The sequence below is a fragment of the Triturus cristatus genome, chromosome 5_1 (assembly GCF_964204655.1).
Source record: "Triturus cristatus chromosome 5_1, aTriCri1.1, whole genome shotgun sequence".
In the NCBI taxonomy this organism is placed as follows: domain Eukaryota; kingdom Metazoa; phylum Chordata; class Amphibia; order Caudata; family Salamandridae; genus Triturus; species Triturus cristatus.
Window position 1 is genome coordinate 211977091 of NC_140587.1, and position 23462 is coordinate 212000552.

Genomic DNA, 23462 nt, shown 5'->3' on the forward strand with positions numbered 1-23462 from the left:
AGCACTTTGAACTGGTAGTGTTGCCCGTCCACTACAAATCTGAGGTACTTTCTGTGAGCATGGTGTACCGGAATGTGAAAGTATGCGTCTTTCAAGTCCAGTGTGGTGAGAAAGTCGTTTTGGGAGAGGAGCGGAAGTACCTGCTGAAGTGTTACCATGTGAAAATGGTCCGAATGTATGTATGTGTTTAGAGGCCGGAGATCTAAGATAGGTCGTAGAGTCTCGTCTCTTTTTGGTATCAGAAAATATAGGGAGTAGACCCCTAAATTTTGCTGATTGGCAGGGACTTGTTCTATCGCCTGTTTTTGTAGGAGGGAGATTATTTCCTGTTTTAGTAACGTGGAATGTTCTTCTGACATTGGGCGTTGCCTGGGTGGAATGTTGGGGGGGGTAGATGTCAATTCTAGGCAGTACCCTGAACGAATAATTTGGGTCACCCATCTGTCTGATGTGATGGTCTCCCAGACGTGAAGGAAATTTTGTAACCTGCCCCAGACCGGAGTGGGATGGTCTGGAGGGAGCAGGGGGAAGTCGTTGGGTAGGCGGGGTGGCAGAGCGGGCGGTATTTGTTTTGCCTCTGCCTTTATTGTTATTGCCTCTATAGCCGCCTCTTTGATAACCCCTTGTGAAGGTGAATTGAGCAGGGGATTTGTAGGACGTGGAAGTGCTATCTGAGGAGTAGCCTCTGGCTGTGCCCCGAAAGGAAGAGCGGCGAAAGGAGCGCCTAGGAGGGTGTGACTGCAGGGCTCCCATAGATGTTGCCGTATCTGTGTCCTTCTTCATTTTCTCGAGGGCCTCATCTACCTTTGGGCCGAATAGATGTTCTTGATCAAATGGATGATTTAATATGGAGGCTTGTACCTCAGGTTTAAAGCCTGAAACTCTCAGCCAAGCATGGCGACGGAGGAGGACGCTAGTGTTAATGGCCCTGGAGGCTGTGTCTGCTGCGTCTAAGGCACAGCGTATAGAGGTGTTAGTTATGGTCTTACCCTCTTGAATTAACTCATTGGCCCTATTTTTGTATTTTTCTGGGAGATGGTGCATGATGGTTTCTAGTTCATCATAATGCGCCCTGTCGTATCTGGCCAATAGCGCTTGAGTGTTGGCGATACGCTATATATTGGCTGCCTGTGACGCAGTGCACTTTCCTGACGCGTCCAGTAGCTTTGACTCCTTGTCAGGTGGTGGTTCTTCGCCTGACGCCTGGGAGTTTGACCTCTTCCGTGCAGTGGAGACCACTAGGGAATCCAGTGGCGCTGGCCCTTTGATATAGGCAGGATCTATGGGGGCAGCTTTATACTTCTTCTCTATGCGTGGGTTAATGACCCTAGCCCTTACTGGGTCTTTAAAAACCTCTGGCGCATGTTTTATTACCCCCTTGAGCATAGGTAGTATAGAAGTAGACCTATGTGCGGTATCAAAGGTGTCGAGGAGGAAATCTTCCTCTACTGGGTCAGTGTGTAGCTCTACCCCGTGATAATGTGCCGCCCTCTGAAGCAGGTGGTGAAAACCTAATGAGTCTTCTGGTGGAGATGGCCTAGATGGATAAAGGTCATCTTGTGGGATTATCTGGAATGTCTGGATTATTATAATTGTCCCATGGGTCTGGGGATCCTGTAGGGGTGGGGTCTTGTGGCACATCCCCTGGATCGTAGTATGGGTCCCCCTGATCATCATGGTCTGGAGACGGGGTCGGAGAGCGATGAGGCAGGGGTGGAGAAGGTGGAGGGGGCGGAGGTGGAGAGGGTGGAGGAGGTGTGGAAGGCACTCTGAAAGGAGAGGTAGCACAGTCTTTCCTCTTTGGAGGTGGAGGCGGAGCCGGCTTGTCCAAATGTCTCTTTTTAGTAGAAAGTGCCAAATGTCCAGTTTTTGGATCCTTGGTAGGTGTCTTTTGCAAAGGATCCGGTGTAAACAGTTCCTGAGACAATGTTTGTTCGGTCGGCGCCGAAGGTTTCGGGCCGATGGCTTTTTAGGCTTGTCCGTGCCGTGCTTTTTTGGAACCTCCGATTTTTTGGTCGGCGCCGAGGTAGGCTTCGGCGCGGGAGTGTCGGTGCTGAGGGCCTTATGATGTTTGGTCGGCACCGAAAGGCTGGGTTTTGACACCGAGGACTTTGGTGCGGAGCTCGGTGTCGAGGTAGAGGCCGGTTTCTTTTTCGGTGCCGAAGTGTGTTTATCGGCACCGCTGGCAGGCTGGCTCGAGCCCGAGCCGCCGGAAGGCTTATTAGGCTTCTTTACCGGGCCCGAAGGTGGGGTGTTTGAAGCAGTGTCTTTGGTCTTGCCTAGGCCCGGAGGCAAAGGCGTGACCGAGGCCTTTTTGGGTGTCGGCGCGGGTGTGGAAGGGGTATAGTACTCACGATCCTCTGCATGGGGGGATGTCCTCCACATTCAAGTCGTCAGCTTCGGAAGCACTGACGAGGTCCTCTTCGGTGTGCTGCTGTCCCGGAGCTTCGACGTCGTCCCTGAAGATGTCGACTGGAACGGAGGTCGAGGAGTGCGCCATGTTTCGTCTGGCCCTTCGATCTCGAATAGTCTTTTTCGATCTGAAAGACTTGCAGGCGGGACAGTCTCGAGCCTCGTGTGCAGGGGAGAGGCAGAGGTTGCACACCTCATGAAGATCGGTGTGGGGGAATTTGGACCCACATCGAGGGCACTTCTTGAATGGAGTTCTTTCCATCAGCCGGGACCAGAGCTTGGAGAGGCCCGAAGGCCGCCGTCGACGACTGGAATCGAAGGTGTGTCGAAAAGAAGGTGATTGAGGAGATCAGGATCTGAACAATACCGCGATGAGCGAGGATTCCGCTTCGATCGTCGAACTGGAAATGTTCGGAAACGGAGCGCGAAGTATTACATCCGAGCCCGATGGCGGAAAAAAACAATCTGAGGATGGAGCCGAAGCCCATGCGCAATACGATCCAAGGGAGGAGTCACCGACCTCGTGACTTCCAAAGACTTTCCAAGATGAAAAACAAACTGCAAACATCCGGGCCCAACACCAGATGGCGATCTATGCAAAAGTGTGTAATCTGTAGCTCATATGCCTCGAACATATATATCCAAAGAAACAGTCCCGCTATCCCTACTAACAACAGGGGCTTACACAGCACGGGTACGGACCACAACGGCACTCCAAAGTTGATTTGCAGATATTTATTTTTTCATTCTTGCATAACACCACAAAGTGTATCGGATCAGTGTCCGCCCAAACGCATTTCGATCGCTGACAGTAATATCGCAATATCAAAAGGTCTGGCAAACACCAGACCTAAATATCAAGACTACGAGACTGGAAAATGGCTGGGTGTCCTTGCAACTTAACAGTACATTTTGCCACAATGCTCGGTCAAAAAACAGACAGCACAAAAATGTAATTGGTGGAGTGCTTTATTCATACTCAAGTGAATGCTCTGAGAATCATTGTAGTGATGATATCCTACTGTAAACTGTTCTATGTTCCATGAAAAGAGGATGTACACCATAACTGAATCTCTGCCTTACATTTTCAGTCTATAATACTCTCTTTTTTGTGAGCGAAAAGTGTGGTGTGACTCAGCCCTACAGATCATGAGTTCAAGCCCACGGAGTATTTCTGTACTTTTAGCAGCATCTCGGGTAAAAGTGTCCAAGTGCTCATAACATTGCATGGAAGCCAAAAAGACAATGCCCCAGATTCCATTAAAAAACATTTAAAGAAACTACGCGGTATATTTACAAGTGAAGTGGCGGAGCGTGGCGTTGGCCTTGTTGGCTTAATCCCACCCTCTGCCACTTCTGAAACACATCGCTGCACCTTATTTACTAAAATACGGTGCAGCCCTGTGTTTCCCCTTGCGCTGGTGCTAATTACAGCTGCCTAGCACCAACAAAGGCACCCTTGAACCATAGTGCAAGGGTACCTGAGTTGAGGGGAAGAATTGTTTTGTGCAGTAAGGTGCTCCTTCCTGCAAATAAACAATCAATGGCATTTTGATGTTTCTATGTGTGCAGCACAACACAGCACACACAGAAACAGCAAAAACGAGGAGAAATAAAGCATTTCTCCTCATTTTGCCATGGTAAGACCAGGTTTTGCCTGGTCTTAATTTTGGTACTGCCCCATATTAACGCCACTCTTGTAAATATGGGGCAGTGTTAAAATCAATGGGTGTTGCAGTAGGTATGGCCCAATCGCAATGTTGGGTGAGATTTTATCAGGTTGAGCTATTTTTAGCATTTACTCCACCTAGTGAGTTAATTTAAACTAGAAGGAATAGGTGTGCTGTTCATTCAGAAAGTGAATGAGCAATAAAGAGGCCTTAAAATCTTGTTTTGTCTTGACACATTTCCTGTCTGTTTAAGGACAGAGGTCAAATGTGAGTTTCTCTTTTTACAAATTGTTGCTTATCTGTTCCTGGAAAATGTTTTTCCTTTCTCTTATTAAAGTTAGTGCTTTTTGTCAAGTGTTATCTGAAAATAATTGTGAAACAAAAGGCTGTAAAATGTTAGGTTTTTTCTCTAACAGAATATTTAAACAGCTGGTAAATGAATAATAAGTACAGTTGCTTCAAAATATATCAGGAATTATGAAATAACTTATTTTTGTAATTCAGAAGAGTGATGCAAAGATAGATTCACATAGGACCAAAACAAATCACAACACTTTACTTGGTGATGTGTAATTTACAAATATTTGCAGAAACTCGATTTCCATACATTGTACACTATATAGTTTTAAAACCGCATGCCAGTGGGAAATTCTGAGGGTATTTCAATGTAAAACCTGCTGATTGCAAATGACATTGTGCTGCTACCTCATGCTTTAGTTATGCATTTATTAAAAGTGAAACGAGTCCACGAACATTTCTGTCCCTGCACTGATGACAATGCGGTTAATGAACTTGAGGCAAGTCAACGGTCATGTGTATCCTATATGTGGCTAGATTTGTATTATATATGGAGCAAACGTTTGGTCTATTGAACCAAACAAGAGTTTTCTGTACAGCAGGCATGCTGAACGTGCGTATTTGATGGTGCTCTCATATGTGATGAAGAAGAAAATGGCATCTCGGTGAATTAAAATACTTGCTCAGGATAACATCATTTGAAACCAGTTTATGGGTCAAGAGCATTATAATTAGGTCAAGTAGATTTTTTAAGTCACTAGACCTGCAGGTACAGTAATATTTTTAGGATTTTTTGAAGGGTGCGTTATTCACAAGGCGGCGTTAAGCCACGTTAACGGACTTTCCTGTGGCAATAGGGGCTTGTGAATATGCCCCTCAATTCCAAAAGACAAAATAACTTTCATGGCAGAAAATCAAGATAGAAATCAAAGCAAAAGCTTTGCTCATTTACCCACACCAATGAAAAATAGCCAAACGTATGGTATGAAATAGGAGTATACAGAGATTAAAAGGAAGGCATAACAGTCCATATCTGCCCAGCACAGACTCATGCAACTTTTCAGTTAAGCTGTTAGCATAATCTCGCGACTACGTGTAAGTGACATGTGGACCTGTTGTCAATTATTGGAAACACCTTGGACTTATTGTGCAGCACTTTCCTATATCTGGTTACAGGCTAGCATTTATAGAAGCAATTTAATCTTAAAAGAATTTGCCTGGCATGTTTAAGGAGTGTTCTAGAAATATTCACTCGCTCTGTGATAACAGCAGCACACTAAGGTGCATCCTGTAATGAAAAACTTTTAGTGTATTTAAAATGGGGTTCTAATGCAAAAGTACTGAAATTCTTATATGAAGCTGCAGTTCCACTAGTTTTTAAGAGGTGTCCCTCACAAGTCAAATGCAAAAGCATTTAAATTCTTTCAGAAATCTGCGGTTCCGTAGTTGCTAGGTGTCCCTTTCAAGTCAAAGCAAAAGCATTGAAATTCTTTCATGAAGTTGCAGTTCCACTAGTGGTTACTAGGCGTTCTTCTCAAGTCAAATGCAGAATCACTGAAATTCTTACATGCAGCTTCAGCTTCACCAGTCATTATTACTAGGTGTCCCTACTGAGTCAGATGCAAAAGTATTGAAAACCTTTAATGAAGCTGCAGTTCCATAAGTCGTTAGTAGGTGTTTCTCTCGATTCAGATGGGAAAGCATTGACAATCCTACATGAAGATGCAGTTCTACTAGTCATTAATAGGTGTCCCACACAAGTCAAATGCAAAAGCATTGAAATTCTCACATGAAACATCATTTCCACTAGTCCTTGCTAGGTCTCCCACAGTAACCAAATGCAAAAGCAACACTACTTTCAGGAAGATGCAGTTCCACTAGTCATTACTAGGTGTCCCTCTCTAATCAAATGTAAAAGAATTCAAATTCGAACATAAAGTCACAGTTCCACTAGTTGTTAATAATGGTCCCCTCCAAGTCAGATGAAACTGATTGAAATGACTGTACCAATATGAGGGGCTGTGGCTTTAATATATACATTTGCAAACACAATTTTGCTATTTTAATCATTTGTGCTTGTTTTCCATAGGTTTAATTATATGACATTTCTTGATTTCTACCACTGCAAGATATTACAACCTACTAAATATAGGAACTTTTATTTAAGGGTAAGTAAAAGTGCATTTAGCTAGCTGATTTTGGCTATTTATTTTTAGATGGGTGCTACAGTTTGCATAAACAAGTTAGTCTTTGCTTGGAGTGGCTACATGTGAAGTTAAGAGCATGAGGGGAATTTTCATTATGAAGTCAGCAGCCGAATTCCGAGGAGGATTTTCTGCCTCTATTGTGCACGTCAAGAGAAGGATGAATACGCTGTGCACCCTCACAGTCAGGTTGGGAATCTGGGCAACACTCTAACATGGGGAGAACAATTCTTTAGAAAAGGTGCAGTCCCACAAGTGCTACTAGAGTTCTATCTCAAGTCAGATACAAGTGGTTGAAAAGTTAATCACAAACCTGAGGGGTTGTGACTTTAACCTAGAAATAGTCATACATACTCTAGCTAGTCTAAAATTGTGTGCTCAACTTCTGTAGGATAAATAAATATACCAACATGGAATTATAATGAGGACTCAACATTGTAATTTAAAATAAGTTTACTAAAGTTATGGAATTAGTTGAAACCTTATTATACACAGGGATTATCAGTCATTGGGAAATGCAGAGGGAACAAGTGCTAGTCTTAGGGACCTATTTATTTGATGTATGTGCAGGGGAAAATGCAGTCACTCAAAGTGAACGCATCCATGGCTGGAGAGCGCTGGTCTGTTAATCTACACTTTTTTGCTGGGGTTTGAAGGGGTAAAGGGGTATAAGTTTAGTGACATGTCAACAGGCCAATAGTGAAAAAGTGTTGTTGGAAGCCTCTGTCCACGCGTGTAGTTTTGTATGAATTGAGGGGGAGGGGGGTGGGGGAGGCCTGCAACACAGCTAAAACCTTTAGGCCAGACCTAAAAAAAATTAGCGTTCATTTGCAGATCAGACAACACAGTTCGTGAGAGCACAAAGATATGTTTCTGGTTCGGCAACGAAATATTTTTTAACATTGCACACGCAGCTGTGACTAAGCCAAACATTTCTCATAAATATAATTAAGAAGAATCGCGGAGCAGGAGTTTCTGGAGCAGTGAACAGACTTCGCCACAGTCGGCAGCTCACTCACCACAACCTCTATGAAAGAGCACAAGTGATTTCTTTGCTCTCACAGAGAGCAGCTACATTTTTCTTTTCCAAATGTCTTCTGTCTATAACGCGTTTGGGGAACGAGAAGAAATTAACTTCCCACGCGAGTTGTTTTCGATCAAAAAGCGTGCACCAGGTTCTGTTCTTTTTCAAAGCCAGGTCTTGGAAAAGAGCAAGAAAAAATACGAGAGGAGATAATTTTGGGAATAATACTGGAAACAGGATGTAGTGTGAGATATGCATAAAAAGGAAACCTGAGCACAACAGGAAGCATTTCCCTGTGAACAGGTTCCTGGTGTTTTCCCATGCCGAGTGCAGGCTGAGTTTATCTCGAGCCTAATAATATTATTCGGGCAGCACCATTGTGCTGCGGGGGAGTGCAGAGCGAGTAGTACTTCAAAGAGGACGCTTCTGAGGCAATCCGTGGGGGGACGTGTGAATTGAAAGAGAAGGGGGAGTCACTTAGGGTACGTGTAGTTGTGCGGTTTCTCAGGTTCATGTCTGTGTCTACACCTCTGCCTCCTTTCGCCATGCCGGTCACTCAGTCACACTCGTCTCCACGAAGTCCCTCATAGGTCCGTGCTTCTCCTAGCTGCCATATTTCCTTACTGCACCTCAAAAGCAAAAGGGAGGCATACACATTTCGGGGTGCTCATGCCATGGTACTGGCTAACAGGAAGAGTACACACAGAGGCGTGTCAGTGCGCGTGCGTGAATCCACGTGCTCACTTGAGGTAGTAGGGCACTGAAAGATGGGGGCTTCAACATAAAATCACATGCAGAGTAGCAGGCTGGGTTCTTGATCCTCGCCGTTTTGAGGTTTTCTTCATTTCTTTGTGAGGGGTCCGTCTGCTTCACAGACCCTTCCATAGGACTGGTATACCCAAGAGTGGGCAAGCGAAGCCAGGAGCCATGCCGCGCCATTGTTTACAGACACTACCCGTAGGAGGGGAGGGAAGGCTAGAGCTCGCAGTAACAGCGGGATTGCGGGCCTGAGGGTTACTACATTTCTGGAAAGTTCTAGGCACATTCCTCCTATGCTCTGCAGACAGTTTTCTGAGATTAGAACGTTTCTTTAAAGTTAGAAATGGTTCTCTGGTCCATCCTCGATGGTGGGGAATATTCAGTTTCTGTATCAAAGACTGACATACTGGAGAATATGTTGTACCAATTTTGTAAGGAAAAGGCGCAAAGAACTTATTTTGTCTCATGCTTCCATCTCACAAGGCCTTTGCAAAATTCTCAAAAACGTGCCCTTCTCCTAGAGATGGAGGGTATAAATTCCTCATTGCCTTGGAAGTATTAAGAGATCGTTTCATTATATATTTAATTAAGCATTTTTCACACACAAGCCCTTCACGCGACAAGCGCAGGATAAACAGCAATGAACGTAGTGAAGAGGTGAGTCTAGTAGGGTTTACTGGCAGACGAGTCTTTCAGGCCCTTCCTGTCTCCAGAGCGAGCTGGTCTGCCATACTATTGTAGGACAAGGATTGCGAAGATCCACTCGGGCCTTGCTGCTGCCATCAGGTTGGGATGTTACCTGCTGCACTGTACATGGTGAATCTGAAGTCACCACATTCTCTGCTTTTTGTTAACCCCTTGCTTCATATGTTGCTGTTGGCACTTCCGTGCCTCACGTATTCTGAATTTGAATGTGTCCCTAGTCAAATACACTGTCATTCTGGACGCCTTATAGTTTTGGTCATTAGGGAGAAATAGGAGGGCTTCCGATTCATTACCCTGAAGGCTTGCCGCTCACGGGGCTGGGCCGGTCTAGCGCTTCGACGCTCCTCTCAACAGGTTGGAATGTAGGAGAAAATGAAGCACTTCACCTTTAACTTTGGTATTGCGGATGTCTGCATGCATGGTTCACTCTATCTCAGACGATCCTTGTGTTACCCAATTCCAGAATATAGGCTCTAGCTCATATATAGACACAGCGCTCTCCAAGTGACACCTACGTGAGGTAGTTCTATATCTTCATTTCTGGGTAGATGCTGGAACAAGGTACACATTTCACATTTGAAAAAGTATACTTCAGTATGTTCAACCTGACCTCTTCTCTGCCCTTCTTGATTCTTTTGTGAATGGTTGTGACTGATCTCAGTGAACTGAAAGCAATTTTACGCCCCACTGATTGCTTTTCAAACGGTCTTAGCCTCTTGTAGAACTGCTGAGGACAAGTGTCCAATGCAAAATGAACAATTGATGGACATAATGCAGAACAATGTCATACATTCACCCTAGTACAGAGATCTGGGCCTAAATCCATTGTTTTTTTGCTCCCTATGCCATTCTAGTTTGAACCCAACCATATGCAAATCAGTTTGACCCTGCTCCAAATGGGAACAGTCCAGCCCGAACTGTCAGGCCAGTTCCGCCCTGGACTGGAAACAAGCATCCTAGGACCAGTTTCGGGGTGTCACCCTCTTCAGCCAGGATAGCTTGACTCCAGTGGCATGGAGAGCACGGTACCCACATCTGGGCATACCCATCCCACTCAGGGTAACAAATGCAAAAAGAACAATTGATGGACAGAATGCAAAACAATGTCATACATTCACCCAAGTACAGAGATCTGGGCCTAAATCCATAGTTTTTTGCTCACCATGCCATTCCAGGTTGAAACCAGAAATATGCAAATCAGTCTTGACCCTGTGCCCAATGGGAACAGTCCAGCACGAACTGCCAGGCCAGGTCCTCCCTGTACTGAAAACAAGCATCCTAGGACCGATTTCGGGGTTTCACCCCTCATCCGCCAAGATAGCTTGATTCCAGTGGCATGGAGAGCACGGGGCCCACATCTGGGCATACCCGTCCCACTCGGGTTGACAAAAGCAAAAAAACCAATTGATGGACAGAATGCAAAACAATGTCATACATTCACCCCAGTACAGAGATCTGGGCCTAAATCCATAGTTTTTTGCTCACCATGCCATTCCAGGTTGAACCCAGCAATATGCAAATCAGTCTTGACCCTGTGCCCAATGGGAACAGTCCAGCCCAAACTGCCAGGCCATGTCCTCCCTGGACTGGAAAAAAGCACCCTAGGATCGGTTTCAGGGTTTTACCCCTCATCAGCCACGATAGCTTGTCTCCAGTGGCATCTCCTTGTGTTTGCTTTGAGGACAAGTGCCCAGCAGGTTCTTTCCCCTTGTGAAGGATAGCCATGTCTGCTTTAAGTGTCTGCTGTGTAGGAGTAAGGTAATTATAGATCTTCCTCTGTGGGCTCTTTGGCTGCAGCCTCAGATACTAGGTTTTCAGGCCCAGAGCCCAGTTTTCACTGCCCTTAACCTTGGGAATCATGCAATCCACACAAGAACTACCAAAGAGTCCTGCCTGAGGAGACTAATGAAAGCATAAAGCAAAAGGTACTATTATTAGGTACTGTTAGAACATCTCCTTGATATACACTACTGTTAATTTATATTTAGAGACACTCTGAACAAACACATGTTCTAGACCAAAATACCGACTTCAAACACACAAAAGCTGATGGGAGGAATGCTTGCAATTAGTCTAACCACTGGCAACTGCTTGAGGTAGTATTCCAACCCATCGTTCTTTTCCTCGCCATGCTACCTGAGGTTAGACCCAACCATATGCAAATCTGTCTTGGTTCTGTTCCATTAGGAACCGTCCAACCTGAACGGCCAAGCCAGGCCCTCTTGGAACCGCCTACACAACTGAAACAAAGAAAAGTGAGACTGGATATATGGGATTAGAATCTGAGGTTAGTAGAATTTATAAACATTATTTTAGGTTGGAGTTACACACGTATAGTTTTTAATATACAAGTAGGTCTGTACAGTTACCTTTATTATGCGCAGTGCATTTATGTTTTTGAAACAATGTAGCAGAGCAAACATACAAGGTGGAAACAATGGTATTACCTATGACAGATCCATTAAGAAAAAGTGCAACACCAAATAAGACTCCCACGCAAAGAACGAGAATGAAAGGCCGCCGGCGGCCCCAGCTGAGAGTACAGCGGTCACTTGCAGACCCTATTAGTGGAGTGAAGATAAGGCCCAGAATGGGGCTCAGGAACCAGGTGAGACTGTAGTACTGTTCGGGAAGACCTAGAACACAGCAGAAAGAGGAAGGGTCAGAGAAGTACTTCTTCAGACACAGGATGACATACAGCTCAACTGGCGGGTCCCACATAGCATTAGTAGCACAGTAAAGCTTTTGAACAATATTCAGCATGCAATGATCTGTACACTGAGGTCGTTGCAATTCAGAGGTGCTCAAGAGGCAGTCATACTGAGTCAATGAGTATGCAGAGGCCAAAGAACATATGCAGGAACAACTGACACTATGGGCTTGCTTTAAACTTTGGTGTTTACTAAAAACTCTTTAATTTCTGGAAGACATTCTCATAAGGAGTAGAATTTACCAGCTGAACTTCCTTGACCATTGGTCGTTCTCATAATGAAAAGGCATCCGCTTATTGGTACTATTATAAGATTGCCTTAATTTAAAAAAAAAAATTGCCAAATTATAAGAAACATGAGGGCATATCTGCATTCCCTGTACATTTTAATGATAAGAGACTGAAGTTTAGCATCAGTAGTTACTGCCCATTCAAAGACCAAACCAAAAACTTTTAAATATGTGATTAGTGAGAATATGATGAACTTTCAAAATCATTTTACAGAATAAGAAAGGGAAAGATCTTACCTGTTACTTGTCTGATGATATACAAAAGAGAATTCACATACCTTTCGAAGTAGTTCTCTGTCAACTAATCTATATTATTATTCTTGAATACTGAATTGCCTCACTCACGTGTGTTATCCTGGAACACTTTTAGAAGCGGAGAGGGGGGGGGGGCGTGGACAGGCTACCAACCAAGATGGCTGTGCAGTCCTGGAGCTCCGCTGACCCACCCAACATCCTGGTTCTTAAGCCTGTAAAAATCAAGCGATCCTGCCCTCCAGTGATTTCTCTGTGAGCGGGTAGTTCCCGGCGTCCTGCGGAGCTGGTTCCGCTCCTTCGGGGTGCCTGTGTGCGCGAGCAACGTCGTGCTGAACACCGCGACCGGGTTGACAACGTGGCGAGCAGCTGGGCCACAACACGCACTCTCGGCGTTGTAGACCACTGGGGACATCTGGCGCCCGGGTCCTCTGTGAAGCTGCCCCGCAACTGCTACTTTGAAGATCCCCGGAGCCTGGAGGCTCCGGACACGTCTGGCGACATTACGAAGCATGTGGTGTGGCCAAAGTGGACTGCGGCCGGCGCAGGCAGCGCCTGATATCTAGCGGGCCCGACATGGTAGGAGCGTGCGGCCTGCCTGAATACCATGCTCTTTTATGGGGAGTAACTGTGTCTTGATTTACCGCAAGCTGCCTCAAATTGCCTATCCTGAAAAGCCTCGGAGCCTGGAGGCTCCAGGCAAGTCCTACGGCATAGTGAGACCCGGGGCGCACCTGATGCCAATAACTGCAGGCGCGGGCTGCTCCTAACCTCATGCGAGGCCCGACGTGCGTCCTGCTGTCCTTCTGCAGCCTTCTCCTCCACAGCCGCCAACTGCACCCATTACCCCCTGAGCAGGCCCGGACTGGCCGTAGCGGGCACCGGGCAATCCCCCGGTGCGCCGCACGAGTGGGGGCCGGATTTGGGCCCCTGGGGGCCGTTTTTGTTACAGGGCCGTTTTTGCAGCATAGCTGCAAAATCGGCCCTGTAACAAAATCGGCCGTAAACCGGCCCTGGCAAAGAGCTCGGCGGCACCCCCAAGCCCGGGGGGGCCGGCTGAGCAGTTTGCCAGGGCCGGTTTTGGTTCCCAGTCCGGCCCTGCTCCTGAGGCCCTGCGGCGATAGGGGCAGCGGGAGAACCTAGGTGCCGACCGCCCTGGCGGGTTCTAATACGGCTGGGGAAAGGGCTGATGTGCCTCTGTATTTCGCCGCAAATCCGGGCGGGGACGCCCTTTATGATCTGCAGCATTGCCGGACTGGAATGAGATTGGCCCCGCAGCGTGTACCAGGTCCTGCTTGACTGTCTGCGATATTTCCTGTGCTCCATGCATCCCCTGATTGACCAGAGAGAGCACGGGCTGCGCTCTTGAGGTGTGGATTAGCTACAACAGGCTCTGTCAACGTCTGGCTTCCCTACATAGCTCCCACACGTTGCTATTAGAAAGCTTGGGATAATTAAATACATCTGCTCTTACAGTCAATCTGGCTATACTGTGGGGATGGTTAAAAAAAGACCCTAAGCAGAAGTTACTACACTTCCAGAAGCTTGGTGCCCCTAAAGCGACGGCAGATTCCAACATGGCGGAGGGCGGTGGTGAGGGGTCACGAACAGCTGAATCTCCGTACAGTTCAGACGCCATTATGGACGAATTAAGAGCTGGCTTTACCTCCCTAGATGGTCGATTTGACTCACTGGAAGAGAGATTGGACACTATGGGAACCAGACTGGATGCCCACGAACGTCACCTGGATGCGGCTGAGGGCAGGGTTTCTGATTTGGAAGATGGAGCTGCGCAATCAGTGAAAAAGCTAGACCACATGGAAAAAATCTTAAAGACCATAGCAATGAAAAACGAAGACTTGGAAGCAAGAAGTCGTCGTGATAACCTTCGCATTCTTGGAATCGCTGAGTCCACAAATACTGGCAGAATGGATCTTTTTGTAGAAACATTGCTCACAGACGTGTTTGGTAAAGAAGCTTTCACTCCCATGTTCCTTATTGAGAGAGCGCATTGTTCCCTAGGCCTTCGTCCTAATCCGGGCGCTCCTCCCAGACCGATCATTGTTAGAATCCTGAACTACCGAGACCGCGACACCGTGCTACGATTATCACGTGAGTTGGGAACATTGTCCTGGCAGTGCTCCACTGTATCGATCTTCCCTGACTTTACCGCAATGGTACAAGAGGCTCGGAGGAAGTTTGCGAGAGTAAAGGCAACGTTGAGAAACTAGGGACTCAGGTACAGCATGATTTACCCTGCACGATTGAGAGTGGACGAAAATGGGAAGACTCGAGTGTTTGATACACCTACAGCTGTCCAAAAACTTTGTTGTGACTTTAATAGGGCGGGGAGCTCCCAAGAGGGGCGTCAGACTGGCTCCTCTCTGCCGCAGAGTGGTTCGGCGGCCAGTGTGGAACTGTTTACATCGGACTGAGCTGCACAACGCTAGGTAGAACTGGTGGGCTATTAATAGGTGTTTGCTACATGGCTTGGAGCACATAGGTTTATGGTATATCTACTATTGCACAGTATACATGTTGGGCGGGTCGGCGAGGTGTTGCCTCTCCCCCCTGGTGTTTATCACCTTTAATTGGTTCATTATTAGATTGCATATGTATAACCGCTTTTTGTCATTGAGTTGGGAGAATAATGATGCATGTTCCTTATTTGGTAAGGGGTCATGTCCCTGCGTTGGGGTTAGCAGGGATGGGTGGGTGAAGGGGAGGATGTTTATATGTTGCTATTTCAAATTATTGCCATGCCTATTATGTTACTTATTCATATGGTACGTCGTTTTTCGCAATGCACACTTACACACATGGATAGACGCTTTCCTTGATGGCGTGTGACGGATTGTCCATGCACACTGACTTGTCACTCCTCACTTGAAACGTGCGAGGATTAAACAATACTAGAAAATGTAGGCATACTTACAGAGACACCAAACAGGGGTAGCATTCCTCCAGGAAAGGCACCTGCCCAAAGCCGCACCGTCTTCGTTTGCTTCATCTTGGAGTCCCCACAAATACTTTGCTAACTATAGCTCTTACGCTAGGGGTGCAGCAGTGCTCATTCATAAATGACTCCCATTTCAGCATTCAGCGACACGAACCGACAGTGAGGGCCGATACGTGATTGTGAAAGGACATCTTCTGGGCCACAATATAGCGTTTGTTTGACTGTACGCCCATAATATGGACGATCCAGACTTCTTTAGGGCGCTCAACTCACAACTTCAAGCTGACACAAATCATAGCTGTAGAGGGGGGACTTTAATCTCCTTTTGGACCCACTTAGGAATGGTACAGCCACCTCAACTGACACCAAACCCCGAGCACACACAGCCCTTCTGGCGCCGTGTGAAGACTTGGACTTACTAGATGTGTGGAGTCATTGCCACCCCGGCGAGCGGGCCTATACACATTACTCCGCTCCGCACCATTCCTGGACGAAGCTAGACTACTGGCTGGTGATCCCTTCATTAGCCACCTGGTTTAAGGAGATCCTACATTTGCCCAGAAACCTCTCGGACCATTCACCTGTACTCTTGACTCTCCGAATTCCCAGGCCCGAGGGGAGTGAACAGCAGTGGAGGTTCCCTAGCCAGGCTTTGCTCGATAGCGTATTCAAAGACGAGCTTCGTGAAGCAATAATTGAATATTTCGACTAAAATATTGGATCGGTCTCGACATGGGCCACACTTTGGGAGGCCTTCAAGGCTTATGCGATAGGGGTGTGCATCTCTAAGCACGCCAGGGTGTTGCGTGACCGACGAACAACACTCAAACAGTTAGAGACACAGCTTAGTGCATTAGACCAGGAGTCAATTTTGCATCCAGATCGGGACATGCAAAACAGACGGCCAACACTTCTCACAGAGTTTAGGGAGTCCGCAGAGCGTGAAGTACACTATCTGAGTAAACACGCCGCTATGGCGAGGGCGAGCGGCCAGGCCGCACGCTAGGAGAATGTTTCGCCTGTCGTCTGGACGGTCATGTATTACGAAGCTACAATCCACACAGGGGATTCTGCTCACTGGCACTCCAGAGATTCGCGATGAGTTTCTGAGTTATTACACACAATTGTACACTTCACGTTTAACGCACGATAATATTGACCGGGATAGGTATCTGGCTGAAGTAGCCATAGTGTGGTTAGAGAAAGCTATGCAACAATTTCTTGCGGAACCTTTTTCCAAGGACGAGATTATTAGCGCCATTGAAGCCATCAACGGCTCCACAATTCAAGAACTAGATGGGTTTACAGGAGATTTCTATAAAGCATACAAGGAAATACTTGCCCCACATTTATTGGAAGTTTATAAGGAAGCTCTAGAAAACCAGATTCTTCCTCCCACTTTACGCGAGGCCGTGATTATACTTTTGCCCAAACCAGGCAAAGATCCGTCCTTATGTGGCTCATACAGGCCATTGTCTTTATTGAATTTAGATTACAAAATACTCGCCAAAATGATAGCATTACGCCTAGCCCTGTTGCTTGCCCGGATAACATCACCGGTACAGTCCGGCTTTGTGCCCCACTGGTTAACAGCATTAAACCTCAGAACCCTTTTTGCCACCATAAATAGGATTGACCCGCAAATCGCCTCTGCAGCAATGCTGTTGGACACCGAAAAGGCGTTTGACTCCTTGGAATGATCTTTTTTCCTAGCTGTTATGAGGAAGATGGGCATGCTAAAGGGCTTTATTGCACTCACCGCTCTACTTTACATCTCTCCCATTGTCCGGCTTAGACTGGACAGAACACTCTCCCCCCAATTTACATTGACGCGAGGCACCAGGCAGGGCTTCCCGCTGTCACCATTGCTGTTCATAATTGCCCTGGATCCGTTGGTCAGACACCTGCATGAGAAATATTTGCACCGCGGTCTGCAGTTTACAACGGGGCCTTTATTAATATCACTATACGTGGACGATGTTGTCCTGTACGTGCATAGACCACAAGAAAATTTTGAACATCTAATTAGAGAAATAATACGCTTTGGTGGCTTCTCTGGGTTAGCCATTAACTGAAGTAAGTCCGAGATTTTCCCGCTGACAGACAGTACAACTAAATGGGATTGTGAATACCCACTGACATGGTGCGAGGGCACCACTAAATATCTAGGGATCCATTTGCACATAGAGGCTGAGCAAGTGATTCGTCTGAATTACGAGCCAGCTTTTTACGCCCTAGAGCAACAAGTTGAGCGCTGGATTCAGTTACCTCTCCCATTAGCTGGCAGGGTGGCGCTAAGTAAAATGATAGTGCTCCCTAGATTCCTTTATTTATTCCAAAATATACTCATCCTGCTCCCTAACAAATTTTTTCTTACACTGCGCTCGCATCTCATTAGACTCGCTTGGGGCGGGAAACACGCTAGGGTCAGCTGGGATGTTTTGACCCTTCCATATGAGAGAGGCGGCTTGGAGGTCCCGAATTCTCAGATTTATTACTTGGCTGCGCAGTGTAGTTTTGCATACTCATGGTATCACCCAGATGCACGATGAGCTTGAAGCTGATTTGGTTAGCCCGGCCCATTACACATGATCCTTCCTAAAGGGATCCCATGAGACCCTGTTGACATACGCGACCAGCTGGGCATGGCGTGAGCTGGCTACATTTACCGGGGGACACAAGTTATACTCGTCGGCCATCCCACTCACAAATAATCCATGGGTGCCGATCACTGAGGAAAAGATCGTCCAAAGAACATTCGTTAGATATGCATTGCACACCTTCGGGGACTTATTCCCCAACGGTCAGATATTCCATAGCGCAGAGGATAACAGGTTTCTAGATCCTTCCTTTATAGATACATTTACACTTAATAGACTGTGCTGCGCACTCCGGGTGCTGTTGCCTGAATTTCCATTAGAGCCGGAATCCTTCCTACCACTGACAACACTGATCACTAGTGCACAGGGAGGCCACTTAGTATCTAAATTGACATTCAATGGGCTGTCTGCTGCTCACAAATCAAGGAAGTCTCAATAAATAGTAAGCATAAGTTGTTGCATTTCAAGTTCTAATGGAGAGCTTACATGACTCCAGCAAAAATGCACACTATTGACCATTCCAGACCACACACATGCCCTAAATGCGGGGCTTTGTATGCTGACTTTGCCCATATGACCTGAAATTGCACGAACATTGCAATATATTGGAGGGGGGGCGTATGTTGCATTGAGTAAGATGACTTACCTAGATCTGCTGCCCACGCCACAAGTAGCCATCTTGGGTTATGTTCAGAACATCCCCAAACAGTTACGTCAATACACTTCAATAGCTTTATTATTAGCAAAAAGGGAAATAGCAGTGGTCTGGGGGAGCAAGCGCACCCCCACTGTAAAGGTGTGGTTAAATAGCCTTATTTACTGCAACAGTGATCTGTTCTCCACTATATTGCCTGCGACCTCTAGGCCTTAGAGGCATATGGGGGCCCCTGAAAGCCTATCTGCTAGAAATTGCTCAGCCCTCTTCACCACAAACTCTATTGGAATAGTCCCCACTGGGGTTGGTTGAGTTATCCAATGTCACATTAAAATACGATTGCTCTGATTCCCACCGGTGGGCTGAAATTGCATACCAATGTTACAGATGTCTTGTCAAGTTTGGAGTGAACGTTCAACTTAGACGGTGGTAAAGTGTCAATTGTATGCACTGTTAATTCCTTTTCATTGTATTGAAGTGTTGCTTTGTGAACATGTACCTGCAGATTGTTATTATTGGAAATGGTAAATAAAGTTTTTTTTTAAAAAGAAGCGGAGAGAAAATACTCTCCAATGAAGCAAAATAATGAAATGCATCTGAACAGGCAATTTTTTTCTTTATATTTTGCACTTTAAAAAACAACAATTAAGGAGAAAAATCCTATAAAATCTAATACAAACGTAAAATTGAGTTTAAAAACATGCATCAGCTATGCTGCTCAGAAACATGATTTTATCCTTCCTCCTTTTTAAAGTGAGGAAAATGAAAGTAAATTATTGTTACACGCATACCGCTTGGCAATATTGCTTAGCACAGAGAACAAAAGTGCTGTCTCTTTAATGCCCCCGTTGGCCAACACAAGCACAGCATGCAGCACAGTGACAGTTGGTCCCCCAGTTCTTTATTAAAAGGATCACCGAACGCAGGTCTCTTCATTTCATGTCTAAATATCTAACAGTATGCTTTTGAGTGGCATATTATATGCTTCACTTGAAGGTTTTTAAAATCTACTGGGTTTTGAAACATTTTTCTCTCAGGCAAGTTGGTTTTAAACTACGTCTTTCTCAGTCATTGGACACTGTCTTTTTCTGTAAGGAATTTTTCTCTGTGTGGGTTTAGGGGTGAATCCTTGAGTATTCTTACTTATTTTCCTTCATAGGTCATTGTTCTCAGGAAACAGAAGTGCTTTTTTCTCTCTCATTGGATGCAGGATTTTGAGGAATAAATGTCACAGCCATTACTGGGGGGGAGGGCGGAAGGGGAGGGGGGTCTGTTACCTTGTAGAGCTGTCTGGTTCCCCAACAAGCATAAGAGTCAGAACAAGAAAAGGGCCATGAAGGCCATATGCTCATACTAAGCCTCAGCCGACCCTTCCCTCTGATACCTCAGAAGTGTCCAACCGAGGTGTCTTCCCTTGCTTTCTTGAGCTCTCCTGAAGAAGCCCTCAACATTAGGGCGAGGCCCACGACATCATAGAGAAGGCTTCAACACCATGGTAGAACCTCAGCATCTAGTCTAGTCGGCAATTAATCTGCAACCGGGGAATGGCGAATACAAAAAATATCTTGAAAACAGCATTGAGATGCTCAAGCTGGGTGACCTATGGAATACCAGTATATCTGATCAGGCTTTTAAAAGAGTACATAAATCTATTAAACTGCAAATCTGGATGAATGACAAGAAAAGGTGTCCAAGCGGTCACACTGGTGGCTGGTCTTGAAATCTTATGCTGCTCCAAGTGAGCTAGCCCTCCTGGAATCCACCTACCACCAGAAGATAAAGCAGAGTTTGCTGGCACTAAGACTCAGTGATATTTCAACATTAGATTTCCTCCCAAAGTGGAAGGAAGGTGGCTAAAGAGAAGACAAGAAAAGCCGCCTATGTCATCAGGCAGATGAAACTTTGCAGCACTTTATGTGTATCTGCCCCGCCCTGGCCATACAGCGAGAAGGTTTGCTGAGAAAAGAAATTAACAACATAGGGATCAGGTCTTGCAGGTCAGCACAGAAGGAGTCTCTAGATCTAAAGAACCCAATGCTGAATATTAGACTGGTACAGTTCCTGAACATTTCTCAAACCTTTGCCAAGGCAGATATATGGAAACAGGTAGGGTGAGAAGAATGCACTTGAAAGAACCCTTGTAGGTATTTATGATCATGGCGGTCTGCTAGGGCCTTTTACTATTGCTGTCTCCTATACCGTTGAGTACAAGGCAGATACATGGATACAGGTGGGGTAAGAAGAACACATTCGACAAGAACCCTTATAGGTATTTATGATCATTGCGGGCTGCTACGGACTATCACTATTGCTGTTTCCTATCCCGTGAGGTTGAGTAAAAGTTTTGAAACTAGCCTGCCTGTTACCCTGGCTAAACATCAGCCTCTTCTTCATAAATTCGCATTTTTCTTAGTCCTTTCCCGTTTTAGATATCAATGTTTGGCACTTTTGCACTTTATGTTAGTTTTCCTTACTGTAGCCCTAGCAACTCTGTATCAAAGACCGCTATCCAAATGTTACCCTGGTTAAATATAAGAACTATGTATGCATATCTGCACATTGCTTAGGCCTTATCGGTTTTAGATAGTGTAGGCACTTCTGCGCTTCATGGTAAACTTGCTAATTGTAGGCTAGCAAACCTTGTACCAACGACTGCTGTCTAAACAATAACGTAAAACAAATTTACCGAATTATCCTCAGCATCATGGAGAGGCCCTTGACATTATGGAGCAGTCCATGACATCATGGAGGAGCCCTTGAAGTAAGCGTTGTGTCCTACGCCAGGGTGAGTCCTTTGAAATCCTGGTGAGGCTCTGAACATCTATGAGGCTCTCGACATCCAGGTGAGCTGCTCGATGTCCAAGTGAGGTATTTGCCATCACAGGCACTCCCAGCCTCATCATAGACGCTCTCAGACGCTCAGCCACCAACACCACTGGTCGTCATGAAGAGGTCCACTGAAGAGTGGCATCCATGCCACACAATGAACATCCCCCCCATTTTAAGGCAGACATGCCCAAAATTATAGATCACCCCGTTAAACATACTGTTGCCTTCAGGGCTTCTGTGGAGATACATTGAGCAGGCCACATGTCAAAGGTCAAAACTACTACTATTCATTCCTTATTTTTTACAGTACAAAACATGCAAATTTGTATCATGAGTTACTTTTCTCTCCCTCAGTAAGGGGTGGGAAGAGTTTTTCTTTTCTCAATTGCCTTGTGCTTCTGTTAAATGATTGATGGTCTACTAGTGGTTGAGGGATTATATGTCCAGAGACTTGAATGATAGCATTTATGACTGATGAGTCTATGCCAAACAAATGGGTTGCAAAATTGATGTAAGTCCATTAAGTCAGAGAACTACATTATTTAACTGCACTTCTCTGTACAGAAATCTCTCAATAAACTGGGCAGGCTGTGTATTTCGAAGGGAGGCCATGCAGCCATGTCTCTCTGTCTCGCTCTCTCTTAGAGCCACAAATGTGCTTAGGGGTTTCTGAGGTTGAATTTGTGCCCTAGCCTTCTAGCTTTAGAAGGCCTTACAAGCTCATCAAATATTACATTTACTAGTGAGGTGCATATAGAATGTTTGGATATTAAATGGCCTTAATGAGATTTTTGTATTCACATGCATCAACATTTGTTTAAGGCTGGAACAGAATGGTTAGTTGTTCCGCATAGCATAGACAATCCACATTTGTAGTTCTTTAGGACATGGGATAATCTAAAATCTACTTATTTATCATCAAAAAGGTTCCTTCTCATCTAGAGGAAACTTTAATCTGCAATGGTCTTTTTAACACGGTGTAGTCCAACAAAGATGGATGGTCCTCGATGCTTGAAATGTCGGATGCCTGCTTCCTTGGGTCTTCATCTTCAGGGTGTATAGTACAAAAATATGAGGTATTTCTTTGTATTCTATGACATCAGACTGTCTTCCACCATAAAGGGATTGATTCACTGGGCTTCAAACCATTGGCAGTTTTTTTTTTGCTCCATAGGGCCTCTCATTGTCTTATTCATAGAACCGTGACAGATGGCCAACTATGAAAAGCTATAGGTTTATCCTATGAGATCAAAAGTATCTGATGATGCTACCTCTTTTACTACTTATTTTCTATCCTTTGTAGGTTTGAAATAAGGTTAATGTCTACGTTGGTATTTTCATAACATTTTTCTATTCACATAAAGCATCTATTGCTAACCCTATGAGGTATCCGCGTTGACAGCAAAGGTATTGATACACGAATGATGCAGACAAGTTAGCATGAACTTGCACATGGTCAGTTACTAATGCAGTGTCTCTGGTAGGTTCTTTAATTGCATCATTTTGGCAATGACAAGTCGTGTTTGACATGCCGCGTCCGAGGGTGCTTAGTTTTCTTATACGGTGTAATGTTTTGGATACCTATGGCATGCATACTCATGGGTTCAGTTCTAAATATCCGTGGAGTTATTTTTGTGAAGTTATTTTGGCGAGGGACAGATTAATGGTGTTCTCTTTGGAAACGTCCACAGTAGATACTCAGAAGTTTTCTATGTTAAATATCTTATTACGATTTAAAACAGGTCATGTACCTATCTCTTCAGTCAGATGACACAAAGGTTTTCTACATACTTTTCATGCAGTGCGAGACGTCAAAATCTTTTCTTGAAATGTCTATACTTTATTACTGCCTCTTTATTCATCTGCCATTTGTACATATGTTGCTGATTATATCTATAGAAGGCTTTTTCACATGGTAAAATCACCTTAGAACACACCACAATTCCTAAAATGAGTATGGTACCATCAACAAATGATTTCTAATGTAACTAAAGTCTTAAAACCTTCTATTAACTGCAATGCTTTTTAATGAGGTGCTATCATGTATATTGGTCCCAAGATGGCTGCCAACACTTCTTGGATGAAGTGCTGACAGC

At 45.3% G+C, this 23462-nt stretch overlaps 1 protein-coding gene across 1 annotated transcript in view; it reads right to left on the minus strand.

Annotated features, from left to right (window-relative positions):
- SLC45A4 (solute carrier family 45 member 4) overlaps positions 1 to 23462 on the minus strand; it is a 374111-nt gene that overhangs the window by 73754 nt on the left and 276895 nt on the right. Inside the window, exon 3 of the mRNA XM_085604829.1 lies at positions 11519 to 11707. Within this exon, the coding sequence (XP_085460955.1) occupies positions 11519 to 11707 (189 nt within the window). The remainder of the gene's footprint in view (positions 1 to 11518; positions 11708 to 23462) is intronic.